Source organism: Aythya fuligula, chromosome 1 (genome assembly GCF_009819795.1).
Source record: "Aythya fuligula isolate bAytFul2 chromosome 1, bAytFul2.pri, whole genome shotgun sequence".
Lineage (NCBI taxonomy): Eukaryota > Metazoa > Chordata > Aves > Anseriformes > Anatidae > Aythya > Aythya fuligula.
Genome location: NC_045559.1, coordinates 130,728 through 153,912, shown reverse-complemented (window position 1 = coordinate 153,912; position 23,185 = coordinate 130,728). Strand labels below are relative to the sequence as shown.

The 23,185-nt window shown below is 44.2% G+C and overlaps 1 protein-coding gene across 2 annotated transcripts; it reads left to right on the top strand.

Moving 5' to 3' along the window:
- Positions 1-4: 4 nt before the first annotated feature.
- On the top strand, positions 5-3,195 carry NME6 (NME/NM23 nucleoside diphosphate kinase 6). Of its 2 annotated transcripts, XM_032208068.1 has the most exons (6): positions 5-94; positions 181-283; positions 375-414; positions 838-998; positions 1,264-1,441; positions 2,988-3,195. In XM_032208068.1, exons 1-5 carry the CDS (start codon positions 5-7, stop codon positions 1,428-1,430), a joined length of 561 nt encoding a protein of 186 aa, XP_032063959.1. In that variant the 3' UTR covers positions 1,431-1,441; positions 2,988-3,195. The 2 variants fall into 2 exon arrangements, with proteins under 2 accessions (XP_032063959.1, XP_032063958.1); XM_032208067.1 differs by having other exon boundaries at positions 1,264-3,195.
- The last annotated feature ends 19,990 nt before the right edge of the window (positions 3,196-23,185 follow it).

Here is a 23,185-nt window from a genome sequence, read left to right as displayed (position 1 = left end):
GGCGATGGCGGCGGCGGGGCGCTGCGCGAGGCCGCTGCAGCTGACGCTGGCGCTGCTGAAGCCGGACGCCGTGGCCCACCCGCTGGTGCTGGAGGTGAGGGCCGGGGGGGCCGGGCCGCCCGCGCCGGGCCGGCGGGCCGCCTCGCCCGCCTAGCCGCCGCGCCTCTGCCTGCCTTACAGGCCGTGCACGAGATCATCCTCAGCAACCGGTTCCTCATCGTGCGCGCCAAGGAGCTGCGCTGCGGGCGGGAGGAGAGCCGCCGCTTCTACCGGGAGCACGCGGGTAGGCGGCCCGCGGGTGGCCCGCGGCTCCGGGGCCGGCGGGCCTGGCCGCTGGGCCGGGCCGCGTGACTCCAGGCGCCTTTCTCCCGCAGGGCGGTTCTTCTACCAGCGGCTGGTGGAGTTCATGGCCAGGTACCTGCTGCGTCTGCGGGCGGGCAGTGCGGGGTGCGAGGAGGGAGCTTGCTTCGCGTAGCAGGCGGACCCTTGTCTCGCCTGAGCATTCCTGCATCCGGAGGGGCCCACCTCGGCGTGGGATGCATCTCACACGGCGCTTGTGATGTGCTGAGGGGTGGGCAGATAGCAGGGACCAACTGCAAGAACGGCATCCCCAGTGTTTTGGGTTGCCATCACCTGGGAGGAGGTCACGCTCGCGGTCTATTTCCAAACCATGGTCTTATTTGCTGGTGTTGTAGTGGATCTGTGTCTTTTCTCAGAGAACACTGCACTGTAGTTACATTATTTCGCTTCTTGGAGCTTGTCATATTTATAAGAATGAGAAAGCTATACCCTGTTTTAACCTTACCTATTTCTGCTCTTTCCTTGTCCTTTTCTCAGTGGCCCTATGTGGGCTTATATCTTGGCTCATGAGAATGCTATCTCCCTCTGGAGAACCCTGATGGGACCCACCAAAGTATTCCGAGCCCGAAACAGTGTCCCAGATTCCATCCGAGGAGCTTATGGCCTCACTGACACCAGGAATACCACTCATGGCTCAGGTAGGCTTTCTTGGCCGAGTGCTGGGTGGGACTAGAGATCAGTGAGGAGTGAATGATGGTGTTCTGTCTGCCTTTGTTTACTTTCTGTTCGGAGTGTCAAAATTCATGATTTGATCTCTCTTGCAGATTCCACGTGCACCTAGCCTGTTACAACCAAGCCTGGCACTTTTCTTTACATCCTCAGATTCTGCCCTTTCATTTGAGACGTAGTGCATCTTTAAGGTGCAAGACTATCATCTCTCATCTTTTTCCTCTATTCTAACAGATTCACCAGCATCAGCCAGCAGAGAAATTGCCTTCTTCTTCCCAGAGTTCAATGAAGAGCTCTGGTACCAGCAGGAGGAGCCACATCTACGCTGTGGTCAGGTGTATTACAATGCAGAGGAGCGTGTTCACTGTGTATTCAAGGATGAAGAAACAGAGTTGACCTGAGTTACCTGGGGGTATGGCTTACTGATCAGGAAGTAGCTTCTAGCCACTCTGTTTGGGTCAGCCCCATAACAAGCTATAGAACTATGACATGTCATGAGGAGTGAAAGGGAAGGAAAGACCTAGTGCACATTACACAGAGCTGCTTGGGATTGTTGTTCATGCAGTGTGTAGGTTCTGGGACACTTCAGAAAAAGCTTGTCCAGTATTTGGAGCAGTACTCCAAGTTGATACAAATACATACCAATACACTTCACCAATCCCTAAAGTACTTTGTGCATGAGCAGTACAGGTGAGTTCCTCAGAGGATTAGCTGGAAATGGGATTGCTATTTCCAATTATAGGCAGCTAGGGTATAAGCTCTGCCTTATACTAGGCTCCAGATTCTTTTTATTTACTCTGTTCTCTCAGTTCCTTAAGGAGGAAGAGGGGAAAAGGGAGGAAAAATGCAGTGGTGAGCAGTGTAATAGTAACTCTTATGTCATTGCTTTCCTGGATCCAAGCTAAGAAAAGATTTTCTTCAGTCTTGCGATTCATATCGTAAGAATCTGGTAGACGGCATGGTTTGAAGCTGTTTTCTAAATTAAAGCAGTATATTTTGTCAGTTGAGTTTCGTCTGGACTAACAAACCTGCAGCACATCCTGTAGAAGTTACAGAAAGATGTGGAACAGTCTGGTGCCTGTGAAGCATCTTATATTTTGTGCTTTTAGAGTTTCTGATTCAAGAGGTTAGTACTTCTGGTGAAATTTGTTAGTGGCTCTTAAGGATGCGAATATTGTGAATCTATAATAAAGGTTAAAAAAAGGTAGTTGAATGCGGGTACACAGAAGCTGTAGAAGTTCTGCCTGGAGCTCTTTACATTAAGCCTTGTAACAAAATATCTAATGGCAACTCAAAGACTCAATTGCATACCCTAAGATTATGGGTTTGCTATGCACTGAAGCACTGAGTTTCATATCCTTTGTAAATTACATGGACAAAATCTTTCAGTCATCCTGATAATTGATAATAATACTATGTGGTGGTGCATGAGTATGGTTTTGATGAGCATGGCAGAACCTTGCATAGTACATCTGTCTTCTTGTACTAATGTATTTTGAGAATGTTTAATGCATTTAAACAGTCCCTTAATAGCTTCTTCCGATGCAGATTTTTTTTTTAATCAAGGTGCCATGTCATACAGAGTGAAATTTCTTTCATGTAATTTCAGATGCGCTGTATCATTGAAGATACGTTTGTAATGTACTTAGGACAACAAGCTTGTTTGCTTGAGGCCTTTTTCTGAAGTTTAATGTGACAAGTGTCAATGATAATAGTTGCTACAGCTCTGTTGACTGAGCTCCAAATTAACCAGTGTGTTATTTTCTCATGGATCAAAAGCAAGTTTCTCTTTGAGTAGTTTAAGACTAAGTTTAAGCTATGTGAAATCTTTGGTACTTGTTCAAAAAAAGTTAATTGTTCAAAGTGGTGCCACAGAGCTTCTTTGTTTAAGAATAGAAACATTTTTTTTCTTTCCTTACTATTATATGAGATTAAATGCAGCTGTTATTTTGTTTCAGGTACAGATCAAAAGGATCTGCTGACTATTTCTGCATTTTTGCTGCTTTTATTTTTACTAGCAGTATCCAAAGGTGGATGTGTTCATGACTGAGTAAGAATTGATACAAGCCTGAAATCATGCTGTCCCGAATGCTACTGACAATTGATATTTTACTGGTTCCCCAAATTGAAGTTGTGTGTGTTTTTTCTTGCAACTATTAATCATTTTTTCACCTTTCTTCTTTACAATGTGTTTTCTTTATTGGTTATTAATTTGGGATGTCATTAAATGATAATTCCTATCTCTTTGCTGTTCATTTTAGGTGTTTATTTTTCATAATCATTTAAGGTTATTACATTTGGTGAAACTGATACACTGTCATGATGTTTTCACAACATAACTAAGAGCTAACATTTACTAGTACTTAGATAGCTGCCAGTTGTTAAGTTACTATTAACATTTCTTTGGTCTAGCAAGACTGTACTTAAGCAGAGGTAGTCAGAACTGTCAAGTTCCATTTCCCCAGACAAGGTGTTTGTTTTGCAAAACAAAAGATATTCTGTGGAATTTATCAGGAGACCAAATATTGAAATTAGATGTTAATTAGATGTTAGATACAAGAGGTAATGTCAAAAATATTTTTTTAATGTCTAAGGTAGCCTTTGGATTTGAGATGACAGCAAATGCTTATTTTGAGGGCTCTACTGGCATCCTTTCTGCTTTTTCGCCCTTCCTTGTAAGAGCTTGAGATTTTATTTTTTTTTTTTATTTTTTTTTTTACTACTTCTCTAGTGACAGTTAGCATCTATATTGTACACTGGTGCCTCCTGGTTCTCTGATGATGAGTCATCTTTGATTTTGTAACTTACAGTGATTTTAAATCAAAACAACCTATACCCTTTCTCAGTCTTCTTTTCTTGCTCCCCCATTCCCCATCCTTAATCTATCTTTAAAGAATAATAAATTCAACTTGTGCTGTATTTTTTAATTTTTTTTTTATACTTGAGTCAAACACCTCTTAAGAAATCTTGGTAATGCCTGGCATATGCTATTTCTTCTTCCATATTGATTTTCAGTTTCTTTATTTGAGCTCCAACATTCTGGCTTAAAATATTACAGGCAAATTATCTGCAAAATTAAGCTAAACCAACATTCAATGTTTCATGCTGCAACGTTCTGACGCACAGTAGACAATTGTATATTTGTTGTTGTTGTCCACTTCTTAAAAAGGCTTAAGCACCTTCAGCCTCTTGTTTATTCATGCCTGAATATATATATATATATATTTATATATATATATATATTTTTATATATATATATATTCATATATATATTTGAATATTAGGTATTCAACACCTAGTGGTACTTGAATATGAGACTGAGATGTTTAACCAGTTTGCTCACTGTGGAGGGAATGCTCTGGTATTTCATAAAAATACTGCAGTCTTTTAAGTATAACTTGACCAACAAATTGCTTAGCTCCCATACCTCTCCTTGGAGTAAGGATATGGGATAGATTTCTGAAAGTTATCTATAGTTTATTTTCTCTGGAAAAAAATAACTACCGTCATTTTTAATGTAAGTATGGAGCTTCAACAACAGCTTGTAGAATTGACTTCTCTTTTCTTAGGTGTTTTGTGGAAAATGTAGAAGTCGGGTTTTGTTTCATAGAATCACAGAATGTCTAGGTTTGGAAGGGTCTTTAAAGATCATCTAGCTTCAGCTGCCTGCCATGGCCTGGGACACCTTCCACTATACCAGGTTTCTTAAAGCCCCATCCAGCCTGGCCTCAAACACTTCCAGGGATGGATTATTCACAACTTCTCTGGGCAACCTGTTCCAGTGCCTCACTACCCTCTGAGTAAAGAATTTATTCCCAATATCTAACCTAAATCTTCCCTCTTTCAGTTTAAAACCATTAGTCCTTGTCTTGTCACTACATGACCTGACAGAGAGTCCCTCCTTTTTTCTTGTAGGCCTCCTTTAGGTAATGGAAGGCCCCAACTCCTTCAGCTTGTCTTCATAGGAGAACTTCTCCATCCCTCTGATCATCCTCATGGCACTCTCTGGACTCATTCTAACAGGTCCATGTCTTTCTTGTGCTGGGTCCTAAGAGCTGAATGCAGTACTCCAGGTGTAGTCTTTCAAGAACAGAGTAGATGGGGACAATCACCTCTGTCATCCTGCTGGCCATGGTGGTTTTGATGCAGCCTAGGATACAGTTGGCTTTCTGGTCTGCAAGCATACATTGCTGACTACTGTTGAGCTTCTCATCAACCAACACCCCTAAGCCTGTTTTGACAGGGCTGTTTTCAACCCACTCACCACCCAGCCTGTATTCATGCTTGAGGTTGCCTTGACCCAGATTCAGGACCTTGCACTTGGCCTTGTTGAACTTCATTGTGTTAACTTGGGCCCACCTCTCAACCCAGCCAGTCCCTCTGGGGTAGATGATGTCAGTTGCTCTTTGATCTGCCGATGCTGTAAACCCATTGTAGAAGGCCACCAGATTTGTCAAGCATGATCTGCCCGTAGTGAAGCCATATTGGCTGTCACCAATTACCTTTTTTTTCCATGTGCCTTTAGCATATTTTCCAGGAGGATCTGCTCCATGATCTTGCCAAGCAGATGTGACACTGACTGTCTTCCTTTTGTCACCAATATGCCTATAGGAACCTTTCCTGTTGCTCTTGATGTTCAAGTCCAAATTTAATTCAAATTGGACTTCAGCTTTCCTAACCTGATCCCTGGCTGATTAGACAATATCTCTATCCCTCCTAGGCTCCATGCCTTTGTTTCCACCCTCTGCCTTCTTTTTCTGTTTTAGTTTGGTCAAGATCTCCTTTCTGCAGTGCTGGACATGCTTGAACTTCAATATGAACTTGAATCAAAGGCAGCCAAGTGGTATATTACAAATGATATCTCTAATGTGTTTTTCTCCATCCCTTTGGCAGCACTGTGCAAGCCACAGTTTGCTCTCACTAGGTGGGGCATCTAGTACACCTGGAATCGACTGCCCCAGGGGTGGAAACACTGCTGTACCCTTTGCCATGGACTGATTCAGACTACACTGGAACAGGGGGAAGCTCTTGAACACCTGCAATACATCAGTGACATCATTGAGTGGGGCAACACAGCAGCAGAGGTTTTTGAGAAAGGAAAGAAAATAATATAAATTTTCCTGAAAGCTGGTTTTACCATTAAATAGAGTAAGGTCAAGGGACCTCTAGAGGAAATCCAGTTCTTGGGGGTAAAATGGCAGGCTGGATGTTGCCACATTCCAACAGATGTGATCAACAAAATAACTGTTTTGTCTCTGTCAACTAGCAAAAAGGAAACATAAGCTTTCCTAGGCCTTGTGGGATTCTGGAGAATGCATGTTCCAGGCTGCAGACAGCTTGTGAGTCCTCTGTATCGAGTGACTCAAAAGAGGAACTACTTTTAGTGGAGCCCCAAGATAAAATAGGCCTTTGAACAAATCTAACAAGAAGTAATAGCTCATGAGGTAGCCCTTGGTCCTGTCCATACAAGATCAACTGTGCAAAATGTATTTTATGCTGCAGCTGGGGAACATGGCCTCACCTGGAGCCTCTGGGGGGTGAAAAACAAACAAACAACAGCAAAAAATAAAAACTCGAGGTCAATCACTGGGTTTCTGGAGCTAGGGCTATCAAGGATCAGAAGCCAATTACACTCCAAGTGAAAGGGAAATACTAACAGCATATGAGGGTATTCAGGCTGCTTCAGAAGTTGCCAAGCGGAGCTGTGCTTCTGTACCATCACAGCTACCTGTGTTTCACTGGAAGTTCAGAAGGAGAATCCCCACTATATGTCATGCAACCAACACTACATGGAGTAAGTGGGTAGCATTAATTACGCAGCAGGCTTGAATGGGGAAACCCAACTGCCCAGGAATCCTCGAAGAGAACATGGACTGGCCGGAAGGCAGAAATCTTGGAGTATCAACCAAAGAGTAATTTGTGCCATAGAAGCACCACCATATAATGAGTTGCCAGAAGATGGAAAGCAGCATGTATTATTCACTGACAGATCCTGTTGTGTGTTTGGGAGCCGTCAGAAGTGGAAAGCTGCTGTGTGGAGTCCCCCGCTATGAGCTGTAGATGCCATGGAAGGGGAAAGTGAGTTGAGTCAGTATGCAGAAGTGAAAGCCATCCAACTGGCTCCAAAAATTGCTGAAAGAAAAAAGTGGATAGTATTCTACCTCTATGCTGACTCACGGATGGTGGCAAATGCCCTGTGGGGGTGGCTGCAGCAGTGGAAACAGAGCAGCTGGTAGTGCGCAGAGGTAAACTTACCTGCTCTGTGGCAAAGTATTGCTGCCTGGGTAGAGGACCTGGCCATAAAGGTGTGTCATATAGATGCTCACATGCTCAAGAGTCGTGCCATGAAAGAATATCAGAATAATGAAAAAGTGGATTGAGCTTTGAAAGTTAAAGTGTCTCAGATGGACCTGGACATACAGGTGAGATGCTTGTAGCTCGATGGGCCCATGAAACATCAGGACATCTGGGGAGGGATGCCACACACAGATGGGCTCACGTTTGAGGGCTGGACCTGACCATTAAGGCCATCACACAAATCATGTGAGCTGCGATGAGGCAAGCCATGAGAGTAATGTTCTCCCTGGAACAGGGGGCAGTGTCTAGGATTTCGATATGGTGAGGCCAGGCAAATTGACTATATTGGACTGGACCACTCCCACAAACTTGTCAAGGCAAATGTTACATACTCGCCATGGTAGAAACAACTAACAGGTGGCGGGAAACACATCCAGTAAACCATGCTACCACCCAAAACACCACCTTGGGCCTGGAAAGGCAAGTTCTGTGGCATCATGGCAGAACATGGCATCACTTCATTAATGACCCTCTATCAGGGAGTGTTGTGATAGAACAAGGGGGAATTATTTTAAACTAAAAGAGGGTGGCTATAGATTAGATATTAGGAAGGTGGGGGGTGGTGGTGGAATTAGATGATCTTTAAAGTTCCTTCCAGCACAAACCATTCTATGATTCTGTGAAAGTAAGATTCACCTGTAAGAGAGTCAACTTGTTTGTGTAGTTAGATTTAAAGAGGCAAATCTTGTCTTTATTGTTATCAGCATTTTACTTCTCCACAATTCTGGCAACAGCTGGATGCTAGCTACTGAATAAGATTAAATGTGTAAAAGGAAATACTAAATAGCAATGGACACCACCTGAGCTGGGTATGGTCTGGATTATGGTCAGAATGGGAGGAGGGAGAGATTGACCTGTAACTCAGGTACCCACATGCCTACTTTGCATCATCTGCAGCTGAGCTCTACTGCAGCCCCCCTCTGGAGTTCTCACCAGTGATACTCAGGCTCCACCACATGTGCCACACATGTGTCACCTTTGCCCAGGTCACAGAATCACAGAAAGATGGAGTTTGAGAGACAGCAATAGAGACTGACTAGACTAACAACCCTACTCAAAGCAGGGTCTCCTATAGCAGGTTGCTTTGGTGGTTATCTCATTACCCTTACTGTAAAAAGTAAAATAAAAAAAAATAAAACACTTTATTATGTTTAAGTGAATTTTTTAGTCTTTCAGTTTGTACCTGCTGTCTGTCATCTATTCACTGGATACCACTGTTTACTGCCTCCTATCAGTTATTTATGTGCACTAGTAAACCCTTCTGAGCTTCTCTTCTTAAGACTGAACAGTCTCTTGGCCTCTCCTCACATATCAGATGCTTAAGTCCCTTCATCATATTCATGGCCCTTTGCTGGACTGCAGTTTTCTATGGCTGTCTTGTCTTGGTGAGCCTAGAACTAGTGAGAGTACTGTAGAGTAGCCTTACAGGTGCCAAACAGAGTGTGAAAGATCTCCATTGACTTGCTGGCAATGCTCTTGCTAATGCACCTGACGATGCAGTTGGCATTTTCTGCCACAAGGGTGCATTATTGGCAATGCTGTTGACCAGTGTCATGGTAAGCTTGTTGGTCACCAGGACACCCAGGTACTGAGCATTGTCACATGGAATTATTCCTGCCCAGCTGGAGGATATAATATTTCTCTTTACTGAACTTCATGAGATTCAGTAAATTGGTCCATTTCTCCCTTAAGGAAATGAAGCCCAGGGAGGAACCGTGCCAGATCGGGAATGCCCCCAAGGAACTGAAGCCTGTGGAGGAGCCATACTGGAGCAGATTCACTCCTGAGGGAACTGAAGATCATGGGTGAAACACAGCTGAGTAGAGAAAATGAGTAAGAAAGAAAAAGTATTGGAAGAAATAAGTAAGAAGTAAGGAGTGGCAAAAGATTGCACAACATGCTGACCTCAGTCTCCTGCAGTCTCATCTCACCAAAAGAATTGGGAAGAACTGAGCATAACACAAAAGAAAAACAAAGGGAGTTGGTACCAGGGAGAAGAGGAATTAGGCTGAAGCTGAGCCTGGGAAAGGGGAGGAAAGGTTTCTATTTTATTTATTTTTTTTATTTTTGGTATCTCGTTTTTTCCTCAGTACCTGAATGAGTAATTAAAAGTTTACATTAATTGGCAGTGACTTAAGTGAAATTCCTCAAGCTGAGATTGTTTTGCCCATAATAGCGAATGTTAGGGTCCAGGGATGACAGGCTCCTGGGACTGTGGGCAGAGAGTGGGTGGAGGTCCCAGGTGAGAATAGTCAGCAATATTAAGGCATATTAGTACCCTCAGGTCTTTACACTTTTTGCCTTTCTCATTCCTCTCGGTTTCCTGACTTCCTTCATGTTGTGGTTACTGCATGTAAGACTGCCGCTAGCCTTCATATGCCTGAAAGCTCTTTCTTATTTGTGAATACCAAGTCTGGTAGAGAGTGTTCCCTCATCACCTCCCCGGTCTCCTCTATCAGGAAGTCAATGGCAATGCTCTCTGGAAAATGGGATTGCTTGTGCCATGCTTGGCATTGAAAGTGGTGCATACCTGCAAAATTGGCTTGAAAATGCCAAAGGTGAGAAATGCTGGTTATTGGAAACAGATTCCAAGGATGCTCAGACTATGTTATGCCTGGCACATGTCTTCAGAAGGAACATGATTCTGAATTGTTCCAGCCTGACAGGTCAGGCAAATTGCTTTCTGGCATGGTTTTGGCTGGGATAGAGTTAATTTTCTTCTTAGAGACTCACACAATACTGTATTTCAGATTTTTGAAGAAAATAGTGGTGATAACACACCACTGTTTTAGTTGTTACAAAGCAGTGTTTACACAGATCTAAAAACCTTTCTGCTCCTTGTGCAACCCTGACAGTGAGGAGGCTGGGGGTGTACAAGAAGTTGGAAGGGGATGCAGCAAGGACAGCTGACCCAAGATGACCAAAGGGATATTCCTTACTGTATGACAACATGCTCAGCAATAAAATCTGGGGTAAAGAAGGATGGTGGGGGTGGGGATTTGGAGTAATATCATTTGTCTTTCCAAGAAACTGTTATGTGTGATGAGCCCTGCTTTCCTGGAAGTGGCTGAACTCTTGTCTCCTGTTAAGAAGTAGCAAATGAATTCTTTGTTCTGCTTTGCTTGCATGCACAGCTTTTGCTTTACCTGTCCTTATCTCAACCCCTGCATTCTCAAACTTTTACCTTCCTGGTTCTCTCCCCCATCCCATCTAAGTACCATGCAAGCAGCAGCATGGTACTTAGCTGCCTGTGGGGTGAAATTACAACACTCCCCAAAACACCCATTGCTCTCCATTGTTGAGTAGAGAGCACAGAATGACTACTGCAGGTGAGTTTGTCATCTTTGTGCTACATTAAGTTACTACTCTAAACACATCAAGAAATCAATTAATTGTCTTTAAATTTGGTTATCATACCAGCAGCACTGTCTTTCTATGCAAAACTTTTCTCAAGGGCTCTTGCTGTGCTCCGTTTACTCAAGGCATGCTACATTCTGGCCTCCTGCATTGCCACAGACACTCTTGCTAAATTATTCAAGCAGGAAACCATTTCTAAAACTTTAAAACACACATTTCTGATTCTCTGTCCTAGCTTCACATGGTGAGACCATTCTCCAGGTGCTTACAGCAGACACCGTAGCTCTGACCGATGTGTCTTTGCAGCACCCATGTGCAGCTGTGATCTGGCTCATACCACTCATGAAGTGGGTCTTGTTGCTAAATGCAAACATCTATCTCCCTATGTGTGTCAGGAACCTGTTACTCCCAGTAAAAGGAAGGAATATCAAACTGCCCTTCCTAACTATAACAACTGGGATATCTGATATGGCTGTAGTGTATGTATATAGCTAGACATACTGCCTCTGTGTAGAGCAGGAAGTTGAGCAAGAAGGTAAAATCAGTATTACAAGTGGTTATGGAACTTCAACTTCATATTTTCTGTTGCAATAATTTATATTTTCCACAAAGTTTGCTGACATTCAGGTATTTCATAATGACTGATAAGGCACTGTTAAATTATTTAGCTTTTTCTCTTTTTGATACTTCAAAAACTCTGTGTGTACTTTTTTTTTGGCCTAGAGTGTGAACATTTCAAAGATGGGAAGGTGTTTTTTCTCCATTTTTCATTCTTCTACATTCTGATGCAATTGATTACAGCAGATGTAAACAGATTCAAAGTTATTGTATGAGTGACTACATCAAACTTCTAATAGCTCCCTGTGTGCCTTGTTTAGAAGTTTCACAAAAACATGCTAGGTGGCAAAGTGAAGTGCTCTGGGCATTTACTACTTGGCACTGAAACCCTGGTGGCATATTCTCTGTGGAGGGGAGCCAGCAGGGAATGTATACCAAGCAGACAAACTGGAAGCAAGAAAACTAACTTTTCTCTCAAACTTCAGCATTCTATTTAAAGCATCTTGTTTGAAGTGCAATAATTGGCCCCCGGGGCAGGCTTGGCGCCCAAGTCTGGGCAAGAGCTGGGTAAGAAGCCTTAGAGGTCTGCCCCATGCAGCATGAGGACGGGACTGGTGAAAGGATAAGAAAGGGATGGAGATAGGGCTGCAGTTGCCATGGCTGTCCATTAAATAATCATTAGGCAAGAATCATAGAATCATAGAATGGCTTGGATTGGAAGGGATCTTAAAGATCATCTAGTTTCAATCCCTCTGCTATAGCCAGGGATGCCACCCACTAGATCAGGTTGCTCAGGGCCTCATCCAGCCTGTTCTTGAACACCTCCAGGGATGGGGCATCCACAACTTCTCTGAACAACCTGTTCCAGTGTCTCACCACCCTCTGAGTAAAGAACTTCTTCCTAACATCCAATCTAAATCTCCCTTCATTCAGTTTAAAACCATACCCCCTTGTCCTATCATTATCTTCATGAGTAAAGAGTCCCCCTCTATTCTTTTTATAAGAACCCTTTACTGAAAGGCTGCAATGAGGTTTCCCCGGAGTCTTCTCTTCTCCAGGCTGAACATCCCCAGCTCTTTCAGCCTTTCCTCATAGGAGAGATGTTCCAGCCCTCTGATCATCTTTGTGGCCCTCCTCTGGACGTGTTACAGAATCACAGAATCACAGAATTTCTAGGTTGGAAGAGACCTCAAGATCATCGAGTCCAACCTCTGACCTAACACTAACAGTCCCCACTAAACCATATCCCTAAGCTCGACATCTAAACGTCTTTTGAAGACTTCCAGGGATGGTGACTCCACCACTTCCCTGGGCAGCCTGTTCCAATGTCTAACAAAATAACGACCTGTGTTATAACAGGTCAACATCTCTCTTGTACTGGGGGCCCCAGACCTGGACACAGAACCCAAATTGGGTCTCACAAGGGCAGAGCAGAGGGGGACAATCCCCGCCTTTGACCTGCTGCCCATGCCTCTCTTGATGCAGCCCAGGATACAGTTGGCCTTCTGGGCTGCAAGTGCACACTGCTGGCTCATGTCGAGCTCCTCATCTACCATAACTCTGAAATCCCTCTCTGCAGGGTTGCTCTCAATAGGTTCTTCTCCCAGTCTATATTCATGCCTGGGATTGCTCCATCCCAGGTGCAGCACCCTGCACTTGGACTTGTTGAACCTCATTTGGTTCACGTGGGCCCACTTCTCCAGCTTATCCAAGTCCCTTTGGATGGCATCCCTTCTGTTGTATTAACTGCACCACTCAGCTTTGTGTCATCTGCAAACTTGCTGAGGGTGCACTCTATCCCATCATCTATGTCATTGATGAAGATATTGAAAAGCTCCAGCCCCAAGACAGACCCCTGAGGGACACCGCGTGTCACCGGCATCTAACTGGACATAGAGCCATTGACCACTACTCTCTAGGTGCAACCTCCAAGCCAATTCCTTATCCACCGAATAGTTCACCCTTCAAATTTATATCTCTCCAATTTAGAAATCAGGATGTCACCTGGGACCATGTCAAAAGCCTTACAGAAGTCCAGGTAGATGATATCAGTTGGCCTTCCTTTGTCAACTGATGCTGTCACTCCATTGTAGAGGGCCACCAGCTTGGTCAGGCACAATTTGCCCTTCATGAAGCCATGCTGGTTGTCTCAGATCACCTCCTTGTCTTGCATGTGCCTTAACGTTGCTTTCAGGCAGATCTGTTCCATGACCTTGCCAGGCACAGAGGTGAGACTCACCAGTCTGTAGTTCTCCAGGTTTTCCTTTCTACCCTTTTTAAAAATGGGAGTGATGTTTCCATTTTCCAATCACTGGGGACTTCACCTGACTGCCATGACTTTTCAAACATGATGGAGAGTGGCTTGGCAGCTACACCAACCAATTCCCTCAGAACCCTGAGATGGATGTCATCAGACCCCATAGACTTGTAGCTGTTCAGATGCATCAAGAGGTCCCAAACCTGCTCTTCACTTACAGTGGGATGGACTCTGCTCCCCCAGCCCCCGCCTAGAGGTTTGGAGACTTGAGAGATGTGGGAAGCCTGACTGCCTGTGAAAACCAAGGCAAAGAAGTTGTGAAGTACCTCAGCCTTCTTCATGTCTGTTGTTAGCAGTCCTCCATCTACAATTTTCAGGGTATACTCTCCTTAGTCTTTCTTTTCTGGCCAATGTACTTGTAGAATCCTTTATGGTTATTTTTGCATCCCTTGCCAAGTTTAGCTCTAGTGCCAAGTGCCTTGGCTTTCCTGATCCCATCCCTGTACATCCAGACAGTGTTTCTGTACTCTTCCCAGGACACATAGCCCTGTTTCCACTGCCAGTGCAGTTCCTTCTTTTGCCTAAGTTTGACCAGAAGGTCATTGCTCAGCCATGATGGTTTCCTGCCTTCCCTGCTTGTTTTTTTGCACATGGGGATGGAGAGGTCTTGCACTCTAAGAAAAATATCCTTAAAGAGTTGCTAGCTCTGATCAGGTCTTCTTTCCCTAATGACAGTGTCCCATGGGATCTCATCCACTAATTCTTTGAATAACTGGAAGTTTGCTCTTCTAAAGTTGAGAGTCCTGACTTTGTCCTTTGCCAGGCCTACGTCCCTCAAGATCACAGACTCAACTAGGGCATGGTCACTGCAACCCAGACTGCCTCCAATCTTAACCTCTTTAATGAGGTCATCCACACTGGTGAGCACCAGGTCCAGAAATGCTTCTCCTCTGGTTGGTTTTTCTAATACCTGGACCAGGAAGTTGTTTTCAATGCACTCTAGGAGCCTCCTGGATTGCATACTGCCTGATGTGTAGCTTTCCTAGCAGACATCTGGGCGATTGAAATCCCTCAGCACAATGAGAACCTGTGAATGTGATGCTTCTTGTAGTTGGAGTAAGAACGCTTCATCAAAAAGCTCCCTTTGAATGCTGCTCATTAGTCACAGGACAGCCTTTACCTATCCCTTTCCTAGTACAAGCTGGCCAGGATGAAAAGCTGACCCTGGAGCTGGTGACAGGGCCCTGTGAAGTTGTTACACCTCCTCCAAACCCTGCAATGCAGGGATGATGCCACAGGTCAACAAGTCACTTTACATTGCCTGATCCATTTATACATACTCTCAGCCCCTGGCAAACACAAATAAATCAGGTCAGCTTTGGCCCTTTTTATAGATGGATTATGTAGGTGCAACCATTACTGACTTTTTTATTTTTCCTGCAAAGTAAATACTAGCGGTCAATTAAATTGAATGAAAATCATAGAACCATTTAGCATGAAAAAAGAGCTCTAAGAACATCAAGTCCATCCATTAACCTAGCACTGCTAAGTCTATCGCTAAACCATGCTCCTAAGCACCACATCTATACATCTTTTAAATATCTGCAGGGATGGTGGCTCAACCACTTCCCTGGGCAGCCTGTTCTAAAGCTTCACATCCCTTTCAGTGAAGAATATTTTCCAAATATCCTCTGATCCAACTTGAGTTCGTTTCCTCTTGTCCTGTTGCTTGTTGCTTGGGTGAAGAGATCAACACCCCCACCTCACTACACAGTACCAAACTAGTTATGCCTGTTCCCTGCTACAGAGTAGCTTGAGGCACTGCAGTTTTCTTCAGAAATTTAATAAATAAATGCAAGTCTTAGAAACAAATGTCACCTTGTATTCCATTACCATTTTCAGAAGATACAGAGTGAGGCTTTTGTCCTATCTTGGGCAGACCGAACTGGAAATGCCATATTTTCCTTATTCTTGCTTATGGACTGGTCTAGTTAGCAGAGTATTCCAGGCAATTTATCTGAAAAAATAATAAAAAAATAAGTGTGTGTGTATATATATATATATATATATATATATACATATGTATATATATATATATATGTATATATATATATATACACATATATATATATATATATGTGTATATATATATATACACACACATATACTTCTTGAAGAAAACTCAACTCTTTACTGGAAAAAAAGCAACGAGAGAAATCTGAAATATTGTTCTTACAAAACCTGATAAGAATTTAATTTCAGAGGTCAGACATGCTAGTGGGAAAGAGGTCCAACCCCGCTCAGAGCAGGACCCATTAGCACAGGTTGCTCAGGGCTGTAGGCAGGTGAGGGCTGAGTATCTGCAAGTACAGAGTCCATAGTTTCTCAGGGCTTAGATATAGTGCTTGAAGGATTTTTCTTCCCAGAGGGGGATGTTGCTTGTTACAACTAGGGCCTGTTGCCCTTTCTCATCATAATGCACCTGTGAGAAGAATCTGTCTCCATCAGCTCTTCCTGCTCCCATTAGGCAGCTGCAGACTGCAATGAGGTCTCCCCTTCACCTTCTGCTCTTCAGGCTGAACAAATCAAACTGTCAGCGTCTCTGCATACATCCTGTGCTCCAGCCCCAGAGCCTTCACAGAACCCACTGGGCAATGTATGACATGACTGACTTGTAAAAGGGAGCTGGAAGTTTGGTATGCTCAGTTGTATCGATGCTATAGTAAAAGAGGGCATTTTCCTACAATCTCTGTCAAATAAGTCTGAGTGCTACAACTGTGGTATTTATAAGAAAATTATGAAGAATATTGCCCATGGAGCTTTCTAAACAGGGATATTCAGAGGAAAAGGAGAACACAAGCCTGAGCCAGTTTGTACTAAAACTGTTGGAACTACTGTTTGGCTGACATCTGGCAGAGCAGTTTTAGCACCATCAAAACTACCTCAGTGATAGTCCAAATCACTGAGGAAAAAACAAACAAACAAACAAACAAAAAGAGAGCACAAGCCTGCTGCAGACAACAGGAAGAAACATCGCCATCAACAAAGCACTGAGCTCCTCAATCAGATGTGGCCACAGAAAGAATACAATAAAAGTGTATTTAAAAAAAAAAAGGGGGGGGGGGGGGGGGGGGGAGGAGAGGAACAGGAAGAAAAATGCATTCAGCTTGTATATGTCAAAGCAATAGCAATATCAGTGAAAGCAGTGGTATAAAATTATCTGGATCATCAGGTTCAGAGAATGGTGATTAACAAGTCATTCTCTGCCTGGATACCAGTGACAAGTAGAGCATCACAGATATCTGTCCACCTGACCTGTATCGTTTAGCATCTTCATTAGTTACATGGAAGAGATGGCACTCTTGTCAAATTTGCAGGTGACACCAAATTGAGGGTGTGTATGTTCAAGGGCTGCCTTTCAGAGGGACCTGGTCAGGCTGGAGGAATGGGCCAACAAGAACATCATGAAATTCGACAAGAACAACTGCCAAGTTCTATGCCTGGCAAGACAAAGCACCTGGGAAAAAGACAGGCTGGGGATGCTTGTCCACATAGCAGCTCTGTGGAAAAGGCCCTAGGAGCCTTTGTTGGACAGTGAGCTGGATACGATGCAGCAGTTTGCCCTGGCAGCAAAGATGGCCAAGGGCATTCTGGGCTGTGTGAAGAGAAGCAAAGAAAATAGAATGAGGCAAGTGGTTATGCCCCTCTATTTGTTACTCCTGAGACCATATCCAGATACTGGATCCAGTGCTGGGCTCCCCAGAACAATGTCAACAAACTAGAGGAGAGTTTCAGTAGAGAGCCACCAAGATGATCAGGACTGGAGCATTTGCCTTGTGAGCAGAGGCTGAGGGTGCTAGGCTTGTTCAGCCTGCAGAAGAAATGGCTTTGGTGGGTACCACCTAGCAGCCTTACTGTACATATAGGAAAGAAATCCAGAAAATAATGCCAGGTTCTTCACAATGGGGCTTGGACAGAGGAAGAGAGCAGTAGGCAAAAGTCAGGCAAAGATATTTCAAGTTCAAGATACTTCCTTCTGAATGGATGTAAGGAACAACAGTGACTCTGAAGCTTGTGAGGTAGTTGATCAGCATCTCAGAGAGGCTGTGGCATCTCTGTCTTCAAGGGAGTTTCCAGACCTAACTGACTACAACCCACAGCAGCCTTGTCTGACCATGGAGCTGGTTGTGTTTTAGGTAGTGGGTGGGCTGTGCAGGCAGATTACTGCCACCTGGAACAACATCATTAATTGCATTGTTTTCCTTGTCTCTGTGTCCAAAAGAAACATTTGTGTCCAGGTGCAGTCCATGAACACTGAGTAGGCACTACAGCTGTAGTAAGCTGATATAAGCGATGATGGTTTTTGACTGAGAAAGAATTCTTAAGCTGGTAAAGATACATCTGTCAAAACAAACAGGGAAACATGGAGACGTTCACAGTTTTTTACAATAGTGTATGTTTTTTGAAAAGCTCAGCACTTACGATTGAACAAGTAAAGGGCTCTGCACCCAGTTGAGTCTGATTTCCAGAACTGCTTAGTACTCAAAGGATCTGAGCCCAAACCTTGTGGTTACGCAACCCAAGGATAGACTTGATATGCCTTGGTAGAACAGAGGAGGATACGACATTGAAGTTTCTCCTCATAAAGGCTGCCCTGAAGAAAGAACTACAAAAAAAAATGGACATGGATTGCCAGAAATAGCTACCAAGTTTCTGGCATCTGACAAGATTTCAGTATATTTTAATATTTCTGCCAAATATTGATGGTCTCAGCAAAGCCTTATTTCAAATATCAGTGTGGGAGGGGGTTTCTCCAAGTGCTGCCAGCATGCGTCTTCATCTAAAAACCTGAGAGAGTAGCCAGATTATATGGGAATACCAAGCCACTGAATTTCTGTGTGGAACAAGGAGATATTCATCATTGTTACAAGAGGCAAAACTTTTAAAAGTCTAAGCAAATTACTGTGTCAAAAAGTCCTTTTGTCATGGTGCTTCGACCTTGTCAGCCCAGCTTCCCTGAAAATGCTCTCTCAGACAGGGCCTGGCTGAGTTGCCCTCAGAACAGCCTGGAGCGGTGTGTGGGGTCAAAGTGAGTCCTGTGTCAGGAGGGCTTCATCCCAATTGCTCAGATTCCACTTGTGTAGTCTGACTGGGGTATGTGTCTCTGCTCCTTGCCAATGAACAAGAACTACCTCTGCAAGCCTCTCCCCCAGGGTCCTCATGGGGTTAAAAGCAGCTCCTCTGCTCACAAGCCTAGCGGACACAGAGGCCCTTTCTCATGCAGGTAAGATGCTGTGGGCAGCAGTCATGAACATTGTTATTTTTCCCTTGTAGCAAGCACTGGATATCAGCCAGTTTGCTGTTGGACATGGAGGTAAGGGAGTGCAGGAAGGGCAGGCCCGCTGCCCATGGTCGGGACAGCAGTCTTGTTTATGGTGGGATGTTCTTAGGGGTCTTATTCATGGTGGAACCATCTCAGGGGTCCCTGTCAGCACATGGTATGGCACCCAGGACTCCTAGGTGTTCCAGGCATGCAAGCAGGCTGTGGCTGCTGGTGATGCAATCAAGTCTTTTTCAGAATAAATTAGTTCTGCATTATTGCCGGCTTCCTTAGTTCAGCCATCACCTCAAACTGGTTCTGGACCATACCCAAGTTTCAGGATTCTACCTCCCATGGCTACTTGCTCCAGGTTATCTGGTCTGCTCAGCTAGGTTCAAATGGGCCATGATAGCTTGGAGAAGAAAGCCACATTCTCCTTCAGGAGCAGCTAGCTTCCTTGGGTGGGCACACAGCATATTTGGCTTCCTGTAGGAGGTAGGGTGACACACAACACCCCAAAATGCTGGATCTATGCAGAAGTGCACTCAGATGATGCAAAGCACCTTCTTTAGGCATTTCACTAGTGGTAAGCTGGGTCTCAAACCAGTGCATCACTATCACACCAATCAACAGTGCCTTCCTACATCTACAGGGAGTGAGAGAAACCAATTGACTCCCCAGCACTAACAGCAACAATGCTCCCTCTCTGCTCATCTACACAGCCTTTTGGGGCTGGTCAGCAGTGAACAATGGTGTAGTTTCACTGGGAAACAGCTGGGGGTCATTAGTGACCATGAGAAATCTCTTTCAGTGCAAGTGAAAGAGGCTCAATCCTGTGCAGTGTGAGGGAGGAAGCAAGATTTTCCTACCATGTTTCCATTTCATTGTGTACAGGATGTCTGAGGACCAAAGATTTAAATCATGCATTTCTCGTCATGTGGCTGTGTCACTGACTGCTACATTGCTCCATACTATGGTGAAAGATTAGGCTCAGCTTCTGTGAAGCTTCTGTGTCTGCACTGTAGTCCTGTGCCTTAACACCTAATCAAGCCTGAATTTGTCAGTACGGGGAGTACATCATCTGCGGGTCTCCAGCCCTCTGTCACTACTGCAGCAGAACTAACAGTTCCCCGCAGTTGCTGGAAATACCATGACTGACATGTCATCACTGTGTACTTGCATGAGCCCAAGGGCTCATTGACATCATGTGATGGGCTCACTCACCTCTTTCTCACCTACTCTGATTTTCAAGGGTTGAGCTCAAAACATAAACAGATAACTAGCCATTACATACCTAATCTCCTACTTTGAATTTATTCTTATTTTTAGCACTCCTTTTATTGACATTCCCATGTCCCTCCTGCGTAACAGGGAGGTCCCCACCTTAACTGGAGCCATCTCCACTGTAATTTGTCAGTAGACTCCTGCTGCTGGCTAGCAGGTTAGTAGTAAAAGCATCTGACAAGGTCCTTAGCAGAGCATGCACTCACACCTGTACCACGGAGGCATCTGTGCCCTACCAAAACTGACTGCCTCAGTGCTGTGCATGTTCATGTTCATGCATACATAGTTTTGAACCTGTACAGAGAAATGTGCACATTATGCAGCTTTGCAGACAGGGACAGATGGAGATAGGAGATGTTTCCAGGGGAACACTGCTGTGTGCTGTTCCAGCTCTTGTCTCTCTCAGGAACATGATCCTGGTTGCTTTCAGGACTAAAGTAACACTGAGACAAACAAGCTGTGCTATTCTTGCATCAAAATCCATATTGCTTTGGCTGTGGGCTGACTTGAAGGAAGAGATCATCCCTAATTTCCAGAATACTCGATGATTAGTCCATTGGAGTCCAATGGATGATAGTCCTTATGTTCCTGTCAAACATATGCAGAAATAGTAATTAAAACAACAACAAAAACACTGTTAAAGAATATGATGACTTTGGACACTGCTGAAGAGCTTGGCCAAGCAGTTGCCACTCAGCTTTGCAGCACCCCCACTCAAGATGGAGTATCAAGTTTTTATGTCATTGAATGTGCTAAGATGGATGTATATAGACTTTTCAGGACCCATAGGCAGAGAAGGCAAAGAGGTGGAGTAGCCCTCCACATGAGGGAAGGTCTTGATTTTATGGAACTTACTTATAGTGATGAAAGGGTTGTATGCCTTTGGGTAAGTCGGGAGAAAGGCTAACAAGGGAGATATTGTGGTAGAAGGATGTTATAGACCACCCAACCAGGATGAAATATTTTATAAGCAGCTAGAAGTTTTGCAATTGCTAGCACTCATTCCCATGGGAGACTTCAACTTTAAGCGCAGGAAATTCTGGCTGAATATGAGGGAGCACTTCTTTACTGTGAGGGTGACAACACTGGAACAGGTTGCCCAGAGAGGCTGTGCAGTCTCCTTCTCTGGAGATATTCAAAACTCGTCAGGATATCATCCTGCGCAATGTGCTCCAAGTGATCCTGCTCTGTGGGGGGTTGGAATAGATAATCTTCAAAGGTCCCTTCCAACCTCAGCTATTCTGTGATTCTGTGATTCCCAGTTGTCTGCTAGAAATACAATACAGTGGAGAAGAAACAGACTAAGCGATTCCTGGAATGTGTGTCGGTAACTTCCTGACACAGGTGGTCAGAGAACAGACTTGGGAAGATGTCCTACTAGACCCGTTGTTTACACGGAAGGTTGATATGTTGGTTGGAGGCTCTCGGGCATAATGATCTCAAGATGATAGAGTTCTTGATCCTTTGGGAATCAAGGAGGCAGTCTCATTCTCATGGCTTGGACAGATCTACTGTTTGCTGTGTAGAAAACTATCTGGATGGCCAGGCTCAAAGGGTTGTTGTGAATGGAGATAAATCCTGCTGTCGGTCAGTCACAAGTGGCGTTCCCCAGGGCTCGGTATTTGGGCCTGTTTTGTTTAATGTCTTTGCCAATGATCTTTATGAGGGGATTGAGTACATCCTCAGTGAGTTTGCAGATGACACCAACTTGGGTGGGCATGTTGATCTACTTGAGTGAAGGAAGGTTCTGCAGAGGGATCTAGATAGGCTGCATCAATGGGATGAGTCCAATTGCGTAACTTTCAAGAAGACTAAGTGTGAGGTCTTGCACTTGAGCTGTAACAACCACATGGAGTGGTACAGGCTTGGGGAAGAGTGGTTGGAAGCTGCCTGTCAGAAAAGGAACCTGGGGCTGCTGGTCAACAGCTGGCTGAACAGGAGACAGCCGTGTGCCCAGGTAGCCAATGAGGCTAATGCCATCCTGGCCTGCATCAGAAATACCATGGCCAGCGGGAACAGGGGAGTGATTATCCCGCTGTGCTCAGCACAGGCAAGACTGTATCTCAAGTACTGTGTTCCGTTTTGGGCCCCTCACTGCAAGAAAGTTACTCATTTGCTGGAACATGCTCAAAGAAGAGCAATAAGACTGATGAAGGAACTGGAAAAGAAGACGCATGAGGAGTGGCTGATGGAACTGCGGCAGCTGAGTCTAGAGTAAAGGTGACTGAGGAGAAACCTCATGGCTCTGTACAACTACCTGAAAGGTTGCAGCAGGCAGGGTGTTGGTCTCTTTTTTTCAGGTAATAAGTGGTAGGATGGGAGGAAACAGTCTCAAGTTGCACCAGAGAGGTTTAGATTGGATACTGGGAAGAATTTCTTCATGGAAAGGGTGGTTAAGCATTGGAACAGGCTGCCCAGGGAAGTGGTGGAGTTCCCATGCCTTGTGGTATTTAAAACACATGGAAGTGATGCTTAGGGACATGGTTTAGAGGTGGAGTTGGTAGTGTTAGGTGATGCTTGAGCTTGATAATATTAAGGGTCTTTTCCAACCTAAATGGTTCCACAATAATGGTGAATTAACCTTTTGACTGCAAATTTTCCTTTCAGTATTAAAATTAGAAACAATAAATAGAGAGTAAGAGAAATTAAACAGAACTAAAAGTAGTGAACTTCACCATGGAAACATTAAAGCTCTTAGTCTACTTAGCACATTGAAACAAACACTAAGACTGATTACAGTGTGCAAGTGTAAAAACAAGGAGAAAATACTATCACACTAGAGGCTACCTAATCTGGAAGAGAAAGACCTGAAAAGCATAAATGGGACAGAGCTGACATTCCAGCAATTCCATCAGAACAAAACACAAAAATTTAGCAATGTTTTTAATTTCTTAGAAAGCATAAGGAAAAAAAAAAAAACTCCAAGAAAAAGCAGTAAATTCTCCATTGCTCACTGTTTTAACATCATGCTGCAATGTATGGCAGGGGCTGCACAAATGGAGAGCAACTTGTCTGTAAAGGAC

Coding starts and splice junctions, on each gene's coding strand:
- NME6 (XM_032208068.1), top strand. CDS start 5: ATGGCGGCGGCGGGGCGCTGCGCGAGGCCGCTGCAGCTGACGCTGGCG. Junction 95..180: donor CCCACCCGCTGGTGCTGGAG/GTGAGGGCCGGG, acceptor CCTGCCTTACAG/GCCGTGCACGAGATCATCCT. Junction 284..374: donor CTTCTACCGGGAGCACGCGG/GTAGGCGGCCCG, acceptor TTTCTCCCGCAG/GGCGGTTCTTCTACCAGCGG.